Source organism: Chionomys nivalis, chromosome 18 (assembly GCF_950005125.1).
Source record: "Chionomys nivalis chromosome 18, mChiNiv1.1, whole genome shotgun sequence".
In the NCBI taxonomy this organism is placed as follows: Eukaryota; Metazoa; Chordata; class Mammalia; order Rodentia; family Cricetidae; genus Chionomys; species Chionomys nivalis.
The window spans coordinates 17,304,764-17,323,666 of NC_080103.1; the positions used below are offsets into that span (position 1 = coordinate 17,304,764).

Sequence of the window (18,903 nt, forward strand, 5' to 3'; positions counted from 1 at the left end):
GCTAAACCTTTGAGATAATACAGCTGCGGGAAATAATAGGACAGGTGTTGATTATTCTAAGGCAGGTACCATTCAGAATAATTTAGTTCAAGTAAAAGAATTAGTTTTAGCCAAGCAGTGGTGGCACACGCCTTTAATCCCAGTACTTAGGAGGCAGAGGCAGGCGGATCTCTCTGAGTTCGAGGCCAGCCTGGTCTACAAGAGCTAGTTCTACTACAGTGAAACCCTGTCTCGAAAAACCAAAAAAAAAAAAAATTTAACTCCTAAAATAACATTGTATAATATCGATAAATAGTGCTACTGTTTTCCTGTGGAACAATGGGGGAAAGAGTTGAATATTTATCAACAAATAGACTCTTCATTTGAGTCCTGCTCTTAAGTGTCTAGCTTTGGAGGGATAAAGGGAGATGAATTTGTTTTCAGAGAGTTAATGGCGTCAACACCACTGATGAATGATATTATTTGTAGTAGCTAGCTAATTTTATATACATGCTTGACCAATAAACTATGAGTTCTTCAGACTTAATTCATTTACCTATAAATATTATAAACAAGAAGATAACTATTTTATCTACTCAATTCTTGTTGTAAGTTTGTGCTTAATATATACTACCTGGTCTTATTCAAGATGAGCTCTGCAGTGCCTCTGGGGTGTAGATTGTAGGAGTCTTTCATTATTAGTTATTGACATGATTTATCATCCTAGATTGAGTTAATTTAGTTCAAATTTAAAGACATTGTTTTTGAGACAGGGTTTCTCTGTATATCTGGCTGCCCTAGAACTCGATCTATAGACAAGGTTCTCTTTAAACTCAAGAGATTTCATCTGCCTCCCAGGTGCTGAGATTAAAGGTGTGTGCCACTACCTTTAATTTTCTTTTTTTCCAGTAAAACAAGTGATTTTGTTGAAGTTTGTTCGTTTTTGCTTTGGAGTTTTAGTTGCTGACAATCATAACTAGGTATCCCCAACCCCTGCTGTAGTTTTTTTGTTGTTGTTTTTTTGTTTTTTTTTTTGGTTTTTCGAGACAGGGTTTCTCTGTGGTTTTGGAGCCTGTCCTGGAACTAGCTCTTGTAGACCAGGCTGGTCTCGAACTCACAGAGATCCACCTGTCTCTGCCTCCCGAGTGCTGGGATTAAAGGCGTGCACCACCATCGCCCGGCCCTGCTGTAGTTTTTAAATTTGAAAAATTGTTTTATGAGGGTAGGCAGTGGTGACGCCTTTTTAATTCCAGCACCTGGGAGGCAGAGCCAGGTGGATCTCTGTGAATTTGAGGCCAGCCTGGTCTACAGAGTGAGTTCCAGGACACCCTGTCTCAAAAAAACCAGTGTGTGTGTGGGTGTATGGATGCTTTGTTTGAATGTATGTCTCTATACCATATGTGTGCCTCTTGCTCATAGAGTCTAGGAGAGAGTGTAATTCCCTGGAACTGAAGTTATAAGTTATAGGTCATTGTGAGTCACTGTGTGTATGCTGGGAATAAATAGAACATGGATCCTCTGCCCGGAAGAGCAGCCAGTGCTCCTAACAACTGCTGGTACCTGTCTCATTGCCTTCCTCAAAAGTATTCCTAATTTTCAGTTTTGGGGTTCTATAATATATAAATAATCTTTTTGGTTTTTCAAGACAGGGTTTCTCTATGTAGCTTTGGAGTCTGTCCTGGAACTCACTCTGTAGACCAAGCTGGCCTTGAACCCACAGAGATCTGTCTTCCTCTGCCTCCCGAGTGCTGGGATTAAAGGTGTGCGCCACAACCATCTGGCTCTATAAATAATTATAAGGTGTTAAGATAAATCTGTATGCCAAATTTGCTTTTCTTTTGAAGATGAGATAATTTTTGATTGCATAATTAAGGCCTAATATTGTTAGAACTATTTTTACTTGAATTTTGAGGTCATTTTGTCTGTTGTGGGTTAGCTATCTTTTTGCTATTTTAATTGTTGCTGTAGTTAAGCAGCAGTGGGTTAAGTGCCTCTCAGAAGTTTGAAATATAATTAGAACAGGATGCATAAACATTGACATAAGCTTCAGAAATGATTTGGTACCGAAAAGATTGAAGGTGGCCCTTGATTCCTCTGTCTGTTTTAGGGGAGATTAAGGCTAAGAGGCAATGAATGGAGCTGAGACATAGCTCAGTGGTAGAATGACTAATGTGCCTAAAGGGCTAGATTCAGTCAATCCCCAGTACCACTGGGAGAAAAAAGAGGAATGAAAGGCATAGATAGGTGTTGGCAGATGATGTGGGATGTCCTTCTGTATATGTGTTGCTTTTGTGGTTGATGAGTGAAGCTGTTTTGGCCAGTGGCTTGGCAGGGTACAGCCAGGCAGGAGATCCAAACAGTTGGAGAGAGAGAGAGTGGGCTGAGTCAGGGAAACATCATGTAGCTGTTTCCTAGGAGACAAAACACCGGAACCTTAGGCCACAGCCTCATGGTCATGCACAGATTAATAGAAATGGGTTAATTTAAGATATGAGAGTTAGTTAATAAGAAGCCTGAGCTAATAGGCCAAGTAGTATTTGAATTAATGTATTTTCTGTGATTATTCAGGTCTGGGCAGCTAGAAAACGAAACACAGTCTATGACTATATGTGGGGGTGAAAGCAGGAAAATAATGGCCATCTAGTGCTACATAGTGGGCTTCAGGCCAGACTTCATCCTTTCTCAGAGCAAAAGGTGAAACTCAGGAGATCATGTTTTGGGGGTTAAGGGGCACCTGCTGCTAAACATAACCTGAGTTTGATCATATAACTCACATGTTGGGAGGAGAGCTGGCTTCTGGTTGTCTGACCTATACTGCACGTACACACACACGCACACACACACCCCACACACAATGACAACCCCCTCCAGCAAATAAATGTAGTAATAATTTTTGTTTGTTTGTATGAGACAGGGTCTCTGTATAGTCCTGGCTGTCCTGGAATTGTGGGCATGTCCTACCATATCCAGGTCACCTTATAGTCATTCTTTTCTTAATTAGTGTATGTTGATTATGACTGTGCCAAGGTATAGGTATGGAGATCAGAAGACAACTTTGGGGTTTTTTTGTTCCATCACTTTTCTTTTTTGGAGGGGAGGTGTCGAACTAGTGTTTCTCTGTTGCTCTGACTGTCCTGGAACTTGCTCTGTAGACCAGGCTGACCTGGAACTCAGATATTCGCCTGCCTCTGCCTTCCAAGTTCTGGGATTAAAAGCATGTATCACCACTGCCTGGCTCCATTCTCCTTCGTTGGGGCCCAGGGATTGGACTCAGGTTATCAAACTTGAGCACCAAATAAACTCTTAGCACCATCCTGGCACCATTCTTTCTTGTGGTAGTTTTCAAATGAAAGTATTATTTTAAGCCAGACGGTGGTGGCACACGCCGTTAATCCTAGCACTCAGGAGGCAGAGATAGGTGGATCTCTGTGAGTTCTCAGCCAGCCTGGTCTACAGATTGGGTTCCAGAGAAATCTGTCTCGAAAAATCAAAAATAAATAAATAAATATAAAAATAAAAGATCTCATGATGACCAACCAGATGGTGTATTGGATAAAGGTACTGAGTTAAACGAAAACCTAAGGTGGAAGAATTGACTACCCCCAAAAAACATCTGATATCTACACCTGCATGATTGCCACTCATACACCTTACACACACAATAATAAGGTTCTCTCTCTCTCTCTCTCTTTTTTTTGGAAGACAAAGTTTCTCTGTAGTTTTGGAGCCTGTCCTGGAACTAGCTCTTGTAGACCAGGCTGGTCTCTAACTCACAGAGATCCACCTGCCTCTGCCTTCCGAGTGCTGAGATTAAAGGCAGGCGCCACCACTGCCCGGCTAATAAGGTTCTTGAAGAGAAGTCTTATAATACCGCAATGTTCCTGATTTCCAAGAACTTAGAATTTCGTGGCTATTTAGACTTTTCTTAGATCATATTTATGTATAGGATACTTAGTTGTTTATTTTAGCTTTCCAGATTCTGTTCAGATCCCCTATCTTAGTCTGTGCTCAGCATGCTGCTTTGCTGTTCCTCCAGTGGTGAAAGGAGTGTGTGATTTCTAGGATAGTATGTGGCATGCAGCACCCAGCTTAGCAGCTAAATTTTGTGTCCTGTGCTCTAGTTATCTCCAGTGTAAACTCCAATGGTGAGTTATGGTATCTTTTCCTAAAACCTAACATACTGCTGGGTTTCTGTAAGATGCTTGTCCTAACTGAATACTATGTTGTGTAATTTGCAGGTGGTCAGGGGTGGGAGTTAGCAGGACTTTGGAATAATTTGGAGTCTTGGCAGAGGATGTAGGCAGTCCTCACTTGAATTCTCCAAATTACCTGCATCATGAGATAGTGATTCTAAGCCGCCAACCGTCTTCCCCCGGTTCTCTACTAGCTGTACTTTGTCTTTGTTTCTGTCTCCAGTATGAAGTGTAACAGAACAGACTTTACCACCTGAAACTGCTGCTTCAAGTTCAGATCAGGCAAAGAACAGACCCGGAACAACCAGCAACACCAAAGAAGAGTACACAAGTTGAAGACACAACACTTGATCTGAAACAAGAAGTTTGTGCCTACTCAACAGCTTTGAAAGAGCACTTCCCAACGCTGCTAGTAGTCTTTGTTTTCTTCAGTGCTGTACTGTGAGATTGCCCGGTGCAGCAGCAGTTGTATTCTTTATTAGCTTGATAGATCATTTCCTCTCGCTCTTTTTTTTTTTTTTTTTTTTTTTGAAAAAAAATCTAGCAACTTTCAACCTTTGGAACTTGTGCTGCAAAAGAAAAGTCAGCAAATACTACTGAAAGTGCAATATTTGATTATCACTGCGAGGTAGGTTTGTATTTTCATTGGTTAAGAATATAAAAGCTCGACATGGTGGTTTATGGATGGTTTACATACTTAATGTATTGTTATGAATTGCTCATGCTGGAGTATGGTAGTGAATAAAGTGTTCATGGACTTGAATTAAAGCATTTTGTTGCAAAATATCACTGTTGAATGTAGACTAAAAGAAAAGGTACTAAGTGCTGAGACTATAAGGGGCAGTTCTCAGGGGGGGGTGTGGACAAAGCAGCACTTTGTCAAGAGAAAGGATTCTTCTGCTAGAGTACAGAAGTAACAGTTCTCAGATTGTGAGCACAAGACTGTGTTGAGCAGTCCAGTTACATACAGACTAGAGAGTACAGTTTTGTGGGGTGTCATAGAGTAACTGGACAGAGAAGCTTTTTGGATCCAGGTTGTGAAAGGTACAGTATAGTATATTGACTCTGATCTATATGAATGGGAGCTATTGGATGACTATTAACCGCTTTAATGAATTGCTTTTCAAAGGTAAGATAGCTTGATTCCTTTAGATTCGTTTGAGAGATAACTTGAAGATGAGAACATCTGCTGAGAGCAAATAGATATTTAAGACAGAGGCTGGTGTATAGATGGAGAAACAGGCAGACAGTAGGGTTCTAATGGTCAGTGAGTCTTGTAACAGGTTCAGTGTGAAGATAAATCTAGGGAGAACAGAGTTCTTGGTTTCTAGAGTTTCTAAATGCAAAGTCTTGGAATTGAGAAGGGACCATTAGTTTATAAGTGGTAAAGGAGAAATACTGTGAAGAAATCATTAAAGAAAAGCAGCACAGCCACATAGGAAGGAGCACAGAGGAAGATGATTTCAAAAAGTTGACAACCATATTTTAAAATGTTGCAAATGAAGTTGAATGGAAATAATTTGTCTTATTTCAAGAAGCACACAGGCCTATTGTTGAGCAGTTTCTTTTTATTGTGTGTATGTGTCTGTCTGTTGGTGTCTGAGTGTATGTTTATGCACTATGTACTTACAAGATTCTTCAGAGGCCAGAAGAGACATTGGATTCCCTGGAACTTGAGTTCCTACGTCCTTAGCAAGAGCAGCAAGTAAGTGCTCTTAGCTACCACCACCACCACAGATAGGTTTCTTTTCTTTATTTTTCTTTCCCCCAAGACAGGGTTTCTCAGTGTAGTTCTGGCTGCCCTAGAACTTGCTCTGTAGACCAGACTGGCCTCGAACTCAGAGCTCCATCTACTTCTGCCTCCTGAGTGCTGGGATTTAAGGCGTGACACACCACCCTGACTCCTGTATTACCTTTTCTTTTTGTTGTTGTTGTTTGTTTGTTTGTTTTTGGAGAAAGGGTTTCTCTGTAGCTTTGGAGCCTGTCCTGGAACTAGCTCTTGTAGACCAGGCTGGCCTCAAAGTCATATAGATCACCTGCTTCTGCCTCCCAAGTGCTGGGATTAAAGGTGTGCGCCACCATCGGCCAAGCTCTGTATTACTTAATTGATGACTGCTCTTAGTGATAAATTTATCTTCATGACCAGCTTTAAAGTATTTGTTGTAGCATGTCTTCTGTCTTTCTTCCTCGTCTGATTAATTTAAAGAGTAAGTTTAGGCTATTGTTTGTTCTGTTGGGCTACCACAAACTGAAGCTTCTTATAAGCTAAAGGAAGAGTCTGAGTAGGTTCAGTTTCTTGGCAGGCTAAGGAAGAACTGATCCCCAAAATTGAAGGCAACATGGGTAGCAGCAAGACTGTATCTTAAGGATGCAGGGTAATTTATGAAAGACTTTTTTTTTTCTTATTTTCCCATTTTATTTCACTGATCTGAATTACAGAGACGGAGGTAGATGTAGATTAAAATTTTCATTTCCTACAGCTTGATCTAATCTTTGTATTCTAAATATTGCTACATGAACATTTTCAGTACATAGATGGCTCACAACCATCTATAATGAGATCTGGTACCCTCTTCTAGCATGCATATATATATATCAGATGCTAGCAGAACATGTATACCATAATAAAAAAATTTTTTAAAGAATATGAGTAAGCCGGGCGGTGGTGGCGCACGTCTTTAATCCCAGCACTTGGGAGGCAGAGGCAGGCGGATCTCTGTGAGTTCGAGGCCAGCCTGGTCTACAAAGGGAGTTCCAGGACAGGCTCCAAAACTACAGAGAAACCCTGTCTCAAAAAAAAAAAAAAAAATAATATGAGTAAACATAGATAGCAAGAAACAAAAGGCTTGGGAAGAGATTTTGGGGGCAAGTGAAAATACACATGAATTAATTTGAATCATTTGATTAAAACAGTCTAAAGATGACAAAAGAAAAACAAATATAGAAAATCCTGTTTTGTTTGTTTTTTAAGATAATTTTCATATTCAAGATAATAGCAGTGCTGGGCTGTAGTGGCGCACGCTTTTAATTCCAACACTTGGGAGGCAGATGCAGATGGATCTCAGTGAATTCGAGGCCAGCCTGGTCTACAAAGTGAGTTCCAGAACAGCCAGGATTGTTATGTAGAGAAACCCTGTCTCAAAAAACAAAACAAAAAACCAAGACAATAGCCGTAATATCAAGAGAAAATTGAAGCTTTTAATGGCTGAGATGGTGACAGGATGACTTGTTAACTGCTAGGGGCATGACAATAAAATAAGTGGAGACTGTGACCTGAAACTAAAGGCACAGATTTCAAAGTCAGCACAACACGTGGCTTATTCTTCATTACTAGTGAAAACAAAGAACCAGTGGATAAAAATAAGGCATCAGCAAGGACATTTGAAAACTGATATCATATTAGTTATATGGGAAATGGAGTTCTGATAACAACTTCCATGGAATTTAACAGTCTGATTTTTAGGAAGGTAATCAGGTATGTGTCTCAGATTCTATTATGCCCTGTTTTTCTTAAAGACGCCTAATAATGAGCAATTATGCTAGCAAAATACTTAATCTAAACTTTTTATGTGAAGCAGCCCTTTGAACTGTCCCAACATCCTGAGATGGTCATGAATTTAGAACAATAAAAGAGTACAAACTTTAAATTTAAGCTTGACCTCTGTAAATTGAACAGGCTCATCAGCAAAGGGCACTGGAGGGTGATGAAATGATGCTTAGAGGTTAAGACTGTTTATAGCTGCTTCAGAGGACACTTTCCTCCCTAGCATCCACTTTAGGTGGTCGACTCATGGTGACCTAGTGCAAACATGTATGGCATATCCATACAGACACAAATAGATTTTTAAAAAATAATTTTTAAAAAGGTATTAATGTTTTATTTGGTTGGTTTTGTTGTTTTAAGACAGTCTCAAGTAGCCTAGGCTGGTCTCCAACTAGTGAGGATGACCTTAAGCTGATTGCCTCTCCTTCCCAAGTTCTTGATTACAGGCATATAGTGGTTACAGGGTTTTTGCTTGGTGTGTTGCTGTTGTTGTGGTTGGTTGGTTGATTTTGGTATAAATGCATTCTAGAGGAACTAAAAGGAAAAAACGGATTTCCCTGATGTGGTTTGTTGAGAAAGTGTATACATTGGTGTTTTGCCTGCATATATATGTCTGTGTGTGGATGTTAGATCCCCTGGAACTGGAGTTAACAGATAATTGTGAGCTGTAGTATGGATGCTAGGAATTGAACTCCAGTTTTAGAAAATCCTAAAACTCCTTGGGGCTCCCTCGGATACTAGCCACTCAAATGGTACACATATACATGCAGTAAGACACTCGTGCAAAAATAAAAATGTTTAAAAAGTATGAGCCATGGAGTCAGATTTGGATTTTGTTTTCATTTTTGCTAGTTTTTAGGCTCTTTTCATCTGTAGTGTCTTTATTTCATGTGCAAGAGGCTTGCCTGCATATATATGTGTGTCTGTGTACCACGTGTGCCTGGTGTCTGAGAAAGTCAGACGAGGATTTCAGATTCCCTGGAACTAGAGTTATAGATGGTTGCAAGCTGATATGTGGGTGCTATAAATTGAACCTGAGTCCTCAACAAAAGCAACAGCACTCTTAACCACTGGAACAACTTTCCAGTCCCAGTATAATTTTTTTTAACAGCATAAAATTTTTGTGCAATGTCTCATATAGCTCAGACTAATCACAAACTGAATATGTAGCTGAGGATGGCCTTAAATACCTGCATCCATCTCCCAAGTGCTAAGATTGCAGTCATGTATCATCACACCTAGCTCTGTGTATCCATCCATCCTCTCTCCCTCCCTTCTTCCTGCCTCCCTCCCTTTCTTCCTACTACAGGTGTTCCTGACTGACCTGGAACTTTGCTGTGTAGACCCAGCTGATCTCCAACTCATAAATCATCTACCTTTGCTTCTTAGTGCTGAGATTAAAGGTCTGTGCCACTACACCTGATTTACATATCTTTTCTGATACCTGCATGACCATTATTGAACTTGTGTCAGAGCTAAGTGTAGATCCTGTGTATGATAGTATGATAAGACTGTAACCCAACCCTATCTCCCTATTTTGATAAATGCTACCAAAGTGGGTATCAAAAAGCGTACACCAGTTTACTACCATGAAAGTATATGAGGGTTTTATTTATTTTTTTGAGGCAGAGTTTCTCTGTGTAACCCTGCTGTCCTGGAACTTGTGGACCAGGCTGGTCTCAAACTCAGCTGTCTGACTGCCTCTGCTTCCCAGGTGCTGGGATTAATGTCATGAGTCACCATAGTCTGACTGTCAGAGGGTTTTTTTTTTAATTGATATTTATTGAGCTCTACATTTTTCTCTGCTCCCCTCCCTCTCTCCCCTCCCCCCTTCAATGCTCCCAATTTACTCAGGAGATCTTGTCTTTTTCTACTTCCTACTTCCCATGTAGATTAGATCTATGTAAGTCTCTCTTAGTGTCCGCAAGTTCTCTGGGATTGTGGTTTGTAGGCTGGCTTCTTTGCTTTATGTTTTAAAACCACCTATGAGTGAGTACATGTGATAAAATTGTCTTTCTGTGTCTGGGTTACCTCACTCAAAATAATGTTTTCTAGCTCCATCCATTTTCCTGCAAAATTCAAGCTGTCATTATTTTTTTCTGCTGTGTAGTACTCCATTGTGTAAATGTACCACATTTTCCTTATCCATTCTTCGGTCGAGGGGCATTTAAGTTGTTTCCAGGTTCTGGCTATGACAAACAGAGCTGCTATGAACATAGTTGAGCACATGTCCTTGTGACACGATTGAACATCCTTTGGATATATACCAAAAGTGGTATTACTGGGTCTTGAGGAAGGCTGTTTCCTAATTTTCTGAGAAATCGCCACACTGACATCCAAAGGGGTTGTACCAGCTTGCATTCCCACCAGCAATGCAGGAGTGTTCCCTTTTCCCCACAACCTCTCCAGCATAAGTTGTCATCAGTGTTTTTGATCTTGGCCATTCTTACAGGTGTAAGATGGAATCTCAGAGTTGTTTTGATTTGCATTTCTCTGATGACTAAGGATGTCGAACATTTCCTTAAGTGTCTCTGTCAGAAGTATTTTAATCATTGACAAAGCTCAAATTTCAAAGTCTTCAAAATTCATTGATTTGTTCATTTGTTGTAGAACCTTTTAATAGTTCAAACAAGTGAGTATCTACACTTTGGGCATCTACTGTTTAGACCCCAGGGATTTAGTTGAACAAAAAGTCATAGTTCTCAAAGTCATGTTCTGGTAATTTAGTTCTACAGATTTACTTAAATTCTTTAATATCTCTATGAAATTAACTGCATATTTCCCTCAGATGAGTATAAAACTTTGCAAATACAAAAATTTTTAAAAATTGATTTCAAATTTAGAAATTGAGATGTCACCCCCCTTTTAGTTCTTTTTCATTCTTTCTGAGCACTTTGCATTACATAAGTATTGGCTTTTGTGGGTTTTTATATTGAATATTACATTCTGTTTACTTCATCCCCCTTCCCTCTCCAAGCTAGCTATGTGGACCAGATTGTCTTTGAACGCACAGATCCTCCTGTCTCCTTCCAAGTGCTGGAATAGGTTTTTGGCAATGTTGGTGAAGAAATAAGAGTAATTACATAAAAGTATATAATTTACTCAAATTATTAGGAGTTCTTTGAAAAAGATTAAAACATTTCCAAAATTGTATTTTCAGCACTCAAAAGATTAAGGCAGAAAGACTGCTATTTCAAGTCTAGCCTATGCTACATAATACAAGGCCTACTAGAACTATATTACGAGACTGGTTTAAAACATCAAAAACTAAATAAAATTGAGTATATGTTTTCTTACGAGGGATTAAACAGTCTCTAAAGTGGTTAAAGGCTACAGAAAAGAGCACAGGTCAGTGGAGATTTAGAGAGAAGATCAAAGAGCAGTATAGCCTGGATCCCAATATCTTGCTACTAAGTCTTTTTAAGGACCACGTGGTAAGATTAAGATCTAAATATAAAGAAATAGGACTTTGTAGTTCATGTTCTAAGTCGGTAGCCTGGAATAATGGTCCTCAAATTAATTTGATTGTATGTCAGTAAGAAGCCTATGAAAGTGTATTTGGGTTTTTTTTTTTGTTTTTTTTTTTTTTTTTGGTTTTTCGAGACAGGGTTTCTCTGTGGTTTTGGAGCCTGTCCTAGAAGAAAGTGTATTTATGGATTGTGTTATTATACTGTGATTGTCTTGGAAGAGTACATATAATAAACATGAGAAATGTTATGAAAATAGGTTACTGTTTATGCATATTCCTGTTATATTCACAGATAAATATGGTTTGTATACTCATTTGTTTTGTGGGCAGTGTTTTTTGTTTGTTTGTTTTTCAAGACAGGGTTTCTCTGTGGCTTTGGAGCCTGTCCTGGAACTAGCTCTGTAGTCCAGGCTGGTCTCGAACTTCCGGAGATCCGCCTGCCTCTGCCTCCCGAGTGCTGGGATTAAAGGCGTGTGCCACCATCGCCCAGCTGGGCAGTATTTCTTTTTTTTTTTTTTTTTTTTTTTTTTTGGTTTTTTGAGACAGGGTTTCTCTGTGGTTTTGGAGCCTGTCCTGGAACTAGCTCTTGTAGACCAGGCTGGTCTCGAACTCACAGAGATCCGCCTGTCTCTGCCTCCCGAGTGCTGGGATTAAAGGCGTGCGCCACCACCGCCCGGCTTTGGGCAGTATTTCTTTATTCTTTTTTGTTTCTAAATTTTTTGGTAACAAGTGTTTACTTACTATGTGCTGGGATTGGAATCATGTATTACCGTGCTTGGTTTAAGTATTTGCTTTGTTTGGGAACACTGGTTCTCTTCTGCAATCCTTTAATACAGTTCCTCGTGTTGTGGTGACCACAACCATAAAATTATTTTCTTTTTTTTTTTTTTTGAGACAGGGTTTCTCTGTGGTTTTGGAGCCTGTCCTGGAACTAGCTCTTGTAGACCAGGCTGGTCTCGAACTCACAGAGATCCGCCTGCCTCTGCCTCCCGAGTGCTGGGATTAAAGGCGTGCGCCACCATCGCCCGGCCATAAAATTATTTTCATTGCTATTTCATAACTGTTATGGTTTTAGGTGACACCCTCTCCCAAGGGTTGTGACCCACAGGTTGAAAACCACTGTTTTGGAGGATTGTTTTTGTTTGTGCTATTTTATCTTCTTTTGTCAAACAGGATTTCACTGTAGTTCGTGCAGGCCTTCAACTCAGTCTTCCTGCTTTATGCTGTCAAATGTTATGATTATACACATGAACCACCATGCTTGGCTTTTTTGTTTTGTTTTAAACAAAATTTGAATTGTTTTAAACAAAAGTTGAATTGATATCACAGGGATATTATATATGTAGTATCTTTTATTGCAGCTAATATAAGCCTGACATACTCATTAGATCTCATTAAGTAGTCATTTCTTTCATAATGAGGTTGAATAGCTAGTACTGGGAATAGAAATGTCAACTTCCATGTGCTTGTACTTACCTTCCACATAAGTTTCTGCAGAAAGTGCCTCTGCTGTGGAATTGGCTGGATAACAAAGTGTAGGATCATTCAGTTGGTATATTTAAACTGTAGTATGCTGAGAGCAAATGAATAAAGAAATAAGGACTTCACTGTCAGCCTAGTGAGTTGTAGTTTAATTTTCAGAACATTTGAGTTATCTGTGAAATTTAACTGATACATCAGCTTAATGGGGGCTGATCTGTTAATACAGAGAACTTACAGGAACTAATTTTTATCTCAGGCAGAAATGTAATTGCAGCATTTTTATTCTATTTCCCATTGAATTTTTTTTCAACGCAGGGTTTTTTGGTGTATCTCTAGCTGTCTTGGACCTCCCTCTGTAGGCCAGGTTGACTTTGATCTCGCAGATCCACCTTTTTTTTTTTTTGGTTTTTCGAGACAGGGTTTCTCTGTGGCTTTGGAGCCTGTCCTGGAACTAGCTCTGTAGACCAGGCTGGTCTCGAACTCACAGAGATCCGCCTGCCTCTGCCTCCCGAGTACTGGGATTAAAGGCGTGCGCCACCATCGCCCGGCAACCTTTTTTCTGATTAAAGAAGAAGCACTAGGATTAAAGGCATGGACCTCCACTGCCTGGCTACCACTAGAGTCTTATGACATTTTCAAAACTATGTAGAACATAGGATGATAATTGTTTAATGTATCTGAGAATACTTTTCAGTTTGACCTTTTTGTACAGATCATACTTGTTAACATTATGCTATGTTGCCACAGCTGTTTGTTATGGAGAACGTATTTACCTTGTCATCAGATCCTCAACCTACTCCTGCAACCCCTCCTTCACTTTCTTTACCCTTGTCTTCTACCTCATCTGGGACAAAAAAACAAAAGCGGAACCCCACTTACCAGAGATCTGTAAGTCAGGAAAGGAGTGATGCAGTTTGTCGTGCATCATGTTAAGCATGGCTTATAAGGGCTGCGTGGTCTTGTTGACATGCCTACAGACTCACTATAACTTTCTAATCATTTTGTTCACTTTGAATTTCAAAGTAACTTTAGTAGTTTAGGCTGCTGCTCAGAGAAAGTCTAGAGTCTGAAACATTCATATTGCTTGCTTAGAACTTGTTGGAAGTGGAGGATTTCAGAACCTATCTGCACTTAATCTGATTCTTGTGCTTTAATTGAATTGCCAAGTGGCTTTTGGAGAGAACTTAATCATCTACCAGAGGTTTTTTTTTTTTTAAAGATTTATTTATTATGTATACAACATTCTGTCTCGATGTGTGCCCGCACGCCAGAAGAGGGCGCCAGATCTCAGTACATATGGCTATGAGCCACCATGTGGTTGCTGGGAATTGAACTCAGGACCTCTGGAAGAGCAGCCAGTGCTCTTAACCTCTGAGCCACCTCTCCAGCCCCCTACCAGAGGATTTTTGGCAAGTGATTCTGTTTCCTCCTTGGTAAAATGGGCATAGTATATTACTTTTATGGACTTTTGTGAAAATTGAGTTGATACACTTCAGAACAATGGCTTGTGTAAATAGAACTTAATTACTAACAGGTGCGCTTTGATTTGCGTATTTTGAGTACCACATATTATTTTAACTGTTTGTCGTGTGTGTGTTTGAGTTTGAAACAGAATTTCTGTGTAGCCCTACCTGTCCTAGAACTCCGTAGACCAGGGTGGCCTGGAACTTAGATCACTTGTGTCTGCCTCCTGAGTGTTGGGATTAAAGGCATGTGCCAGCAAGACCCAGTTTAACTGTTTATCTTGCAAGAATTTTGGTCTTTGGTGGTGGAGTGACGGCTCAGTGGTTAAGAGTGCTGGCTGTTCTGAGTACCCAGGTTTGATTCCTAGTACCTCCATTGTCTGTTTCCAGGGGACCAGTGCTCGTCATGAACAGTAGGCAGTGTGTGGTTCATAGATATACTGCAGGCAAAATGCTCATCATGCACATAAAATAAAGAATTTTGCTCATTTGAAGATAAAGCCTTTTAATAATTGTTCAATGTTTTCATGTAAGTGAAAATGCTTGTGTCATAATTTCAGTGAAAGGGACTTTCTAAAACCGAATGTAGACTTGGAGATAGTGCTTCTGTGCTAAATTACTCAGCTAACCTTTACTAGATGCTTTTTTCCATTTTTATGCTTCTTTTAAATTTATAATTTACTTTTATGATTTATGAAATACCCAAGGTATTTGACCTAAACAGATTTCATTGTATTTTAGTTGCTCAGTTTTTCACTGAAGAATGTTTCTTTTGCTTTGTCAGATCGTAGAACTGATTATAGAAACAGATGACATTATTTAGAAATGTTGTTAGGATCTGGGTACTGCTTGGTTTCTTAGTAGGGAAAAGGTCTTGAGTGCTTAGGAATTAACATTGTTAGACAACTCTTGGCTGGGGATTTTTTTTATTAGAGTTTTTGACTCAGTTTTTTCAATTATATTTTTTCAAGGACTTGAGCATGCATTGTGCCCCCCCCCTTTTTTAGTTTGAATTAAGCATAGAATAGAAAGTTTATTTTATTGTGTTAATCTCTACTAACTATGAATTCAACCTGCATGGCTTACTAGTGTGAACATACCTACTTTAATATAAACATAGGTGTTAATAAATTTTAGTTTTTTTTATGTTGATTACTTTTGTTCTATAATTGTTTCAGAAATTGAAAGTTAATATTAAAGTTAATATCGTTGCTTTACCTTAGTATTAAGCTTCAGGAAATGTTTGATTTTTTTTTTTAATAAGTGAGAATTCTTTCATAAGTGACAGCAATTACTTAAAAGTTTCTTCTGAAATGTTAACTAAGTATTTCGGTAGTAAAAGTCTATAAGCTAACTTTTTTTAAAAAAAAATTTTAACTTCATTTTTTTTTTTTTTTACCTTTCCATAACAAAGAAAAATCTTTTAATCAGATTTAGAATGCTATGGATATTATGGACAGATCTGTATATATTGAGTGGTTTGTTTGTTTGTTTTTTTCGTTTTTGTTTTCTTTTTAAAACAGATGAGCTTTGATCCAAACCTTCTCCACAACAATGGACACAATGGGTACCCCAATGGTACTTCTGCAGCACTGCGCGAAACCGGGGTTGTTGAGAAACTGTTGACCTCTTACGGATTTATTCAGTGTTCAGAACGGCAAGCCAGACTTTTCTTCCACTGCTCACAATATAATGGCAACCTCCAGGATTTAAAAGTAGGAGGTAACCTGTTAGTTCATCTTTTAACGCACTGTTGCATGTATGCTAGTTCCTGAGGCAGCTTTCCAGTGTGTAATAAGTCATAGAAGATGGAACATTTTAGTTGTGCTTACTGAAATGTATACCCTAATTTTTATTGTGGTGGTGTCTTTTTGAGATCTGAAAGACTTTACTAGTAAAAAGATAATTGAGTATTTTTTTACTGTAGATACTTGGAAGATTTAAAGGGATGAAGTTACATGGTTTCTGTTTCAAAAAAAAAGTCAGGCTGGAAAGGCCACAGCAGTTACGACTACTTTCTGCTCTTACATAGGACCTGCATTTAGTTTCTAGCACCCACACCTCAGCTCATATTCCAGTTCCAGGAGATCTGATGCTTTCTTCTGGCCTCTGTGGGCACCAGACACAAAATTCAGTAGTCTACATGTGTACATGCAGGCAGAACTCTCATACACATTAAAAAAAATCTTTGTGAAAACTCTTTAAACAATGACTAGCATAAAGATTTGGTGTACTGGGTACTGGAGATTTGTGCTATATTGCATTATTTTCTTTAATTCTCTAATCGGTCTTGTGTGTTAGAAATTATTATTTTATAGATAAGGAAGCCAAGTATAGAGAAGTTAAAATAAGTTTCCAAATACTGTAATCTTGTATTATCTCATTTGTAATGTGTCCAAATGCCATGGAAACTAGGACTGATTCTCTCGGTCTAAGGCAGTGACCCTGAAATGCTCGGGTGTATGAGTCACTTGGAAGGAAGGTTGGCTAAAATACATATTGCTGTACTTGATCCCCAGAGTTTGTCTTTGCCTAGGTCTGAAGTGAGGCTCAAGAATTTGCATGTCTCCTAAGCGCCCAGGTAATGTTGATGCTTCTGGCCTAGGAACCACCCTTTGAGAACCAATGGTCTAAGGCAGCTCAAATACTTTAAAGTAGAATTCAGCAGCAGAATGCCATTTTTCAAGCATTAGTCCAACAAACATAACACATTCTTTATTTTAGATGATGTTGAATTTGAAGTATCATCTGACCGGCGGACTGGAAAACCTATTGCTATTAAATTGGTGAAGATAAAACCAGAAATACATCCTGAAGAACGAATGAATGGACAAGTTAGTGACTTTGATATTTTGTGTTTCCTTCGGGCCCCATATTTGCATATTTTTCACATTAGAAAGGAAGATTGTCCCCTGTCTCCTCAGTTTGCACGAAGAGAGCTAGTATATAAAGATAATTTAAAATTAGATCAGAAGCACAGGCGTTTCTTGACCTGAAATAAAAACATGGTCAAGACTCATTTGGGTTTTATACATAACCCTACGTCTTTACTTACAGTCGATTTGTATACTGTAAGTTTGAAACTTGGCAGCATGACATCCTCTTGTGGATCATATTAAAATGCATCCCTGTGTATAGTATAGAGGATATTAGAACTCATTTTATATTGCAGTGCTGCTCCTGAAATGATTAGCAATGGAAATTTTTTTTTTTTTGACTGGTAGGTTGTGTGCGCTGTTCCTCACAACTTAGAGAGTAAATCTCCAGCTGCCCCGGGTCAGAGTCCAACAGGGAGTGTATGCTACGAACGTAATGGGGTAAACTTGTGTATTTTTCTTAAACCTTTGCCTGATCCATCATGTGATCTATAAGCGTACTTTAAAATTCAAAGTAGAAAACGTAAGCTAGTTGCTAAAATCATTTTTAAAGTTGGTTTTAAGAGGCTTCAAGTGCAGCATAATAAAATTATTTTTAAAGAAAAAAATCCATAGGACTTCCAAGTGTGTTAGCTTGCCCAAGTGTGACCTTAGTTAGAACATTAAGGTAAAATGCTCCTTTAAATCACTTTTTGGTGGGTTGTGGGGCGTGGGGGTTTATACTGGTTCCTTTTAAGCACTAACTCCAGTTTTTTTATTTGGAATGCCTTATGTAAAAATTGTTTTTTTTTTTTGAAATGTAACTACAGTCTCTGGGCAAATGCTTCCACGTGTGTAAGCTTTTTGAACTTGGATTGCTGCTTAGCTGTGGACTCAGAAGTCATCAGCACCATGGAGGGGGAAGTGTGTTTATGAATAAGACAACTTGTCATACTGCATATAATTTTAAGAACTTTGGCTTTAAAATGCCAGTGTAAGAAGTATTTAAGTAAATCACATTGTGCAGTGAACATGCATCCTGCTGGGATAATAATAATAGCTTGTTGATTCACAGGAAGTGTTTTATCTGACTTACACCTCTGAAGACGTGGAAGGGAATGTTCAGCTGGAAACTGGAGATAAAATTAACTTTGTAATTGATAACAATAAACAGTAAGTTCTCTTTAATGTTTTCCTAACCTAAATGACTTTTTTACATTAAATTTGAAGTGAGAGCCAGGTGTGATGGTGTGCCCTCCTGATAGTCCTAACACTTGGGAGGTAGAGGCAGGCAGGATCAGGGGTTCTAGACCAGGCTGAACAATGTTAGATTCTATTTTAAATACCTAAATTTGGGGAGATAGGGGAAATCTAAAATGATTTAAGTGTCTAACTGCCAAACCTGGGTACTTTGAAGATTTTTATTTAGCAGCTGAAGCCTTAAAGGTCTTTATTCTGTAACCAAGCATTAGAATATAAAGGTAATTGAAACATTCTTTTTTTATTTACAGTTATGATTTATTCCTCAAATTGCCTTGTTTTCCTCCATCCTCAGATAACAATATTTTTACAAGTTGAATACTCCCAACTTTATGCGGTTTTTTTTGAGGCGGGTTTTCTCTGTAGCTTTGGAGCCTGTCCTGGAACTCACTCTATAGACCAGGCTGGCCTTGAACTTACAGAAATCTGTCTGTTTCTGCCTCCTGAGCACTGGGATTAAAAGCTACCTTCTGGCTCAAAACACTGTCATTTTCAGGGAACTACCTACTCAGTGAAGATTTTTGAAGACAGGCCAATACTTAAGATTAGTTTTGAAAGAACAATGAAAAGTCAGATAAGAAATGAGGAAAACTGTGATCAGAGGTATATCATGACATTTTGCTTGGCTAGAAGTTTAACTTAGCTTTGTTGGTTGGAT

At 38.8% G+C, this 18,903-nt stretch overlaps 1 protein-coding gene across 5 annotated transcripts in view; it reads left to right on the forward strand.

Annotated features, from left to right (window-relative positions):
• Csde1 (cold shock domain containing E1) overlaps positions 1 to 18,903 on the forward strand; it is a 41,574-nt gene that overhangs the window by 4,870 nt on the left and 17,801 nt on the right. Inside the window, exons 2-8 of one of the 5 annotated variants that reach the window (XM_057793510.1) lie at positions 4,396 to 4,800; positions 9,026 to 9,119; positions 13,415 to 13,555; positions 15,654 to 15,852; positions 16,855 to 16,964; positions 17,355 to 17,447; positions 18,061 to 18,158. In XM_057793510.1, the coding sequence (XP_057649493.1) occupies positions 13,424 to 13,555; positions 15,654 to 15,852; positions 16,855 to 16,964; positions 17,355 to 17,447; positions 18,061 to 18,158 (632 nt within the window). In that variant the 5' untranslated portion in view covers positions 4,396 to 4,800; positions 9,026 to 9,119; positions 13,415 to 13,423. The remainder of the gene's footprint in view (positions 1 to 4,395; positions 4,801 to 9,025; positions 9,120 to 13,414; positions 13,556 to 15,653; positions 15,853 to 16,854; positions 16,965 to 17,354; positions 17,448 to 18,060; positions 18,159 to 18,903) is intronic. The other 4 variants (XM_057793512.1, XM_057793514.1, XM_057793511.1 and 1 more) reach the window with 4 other exon arrangements.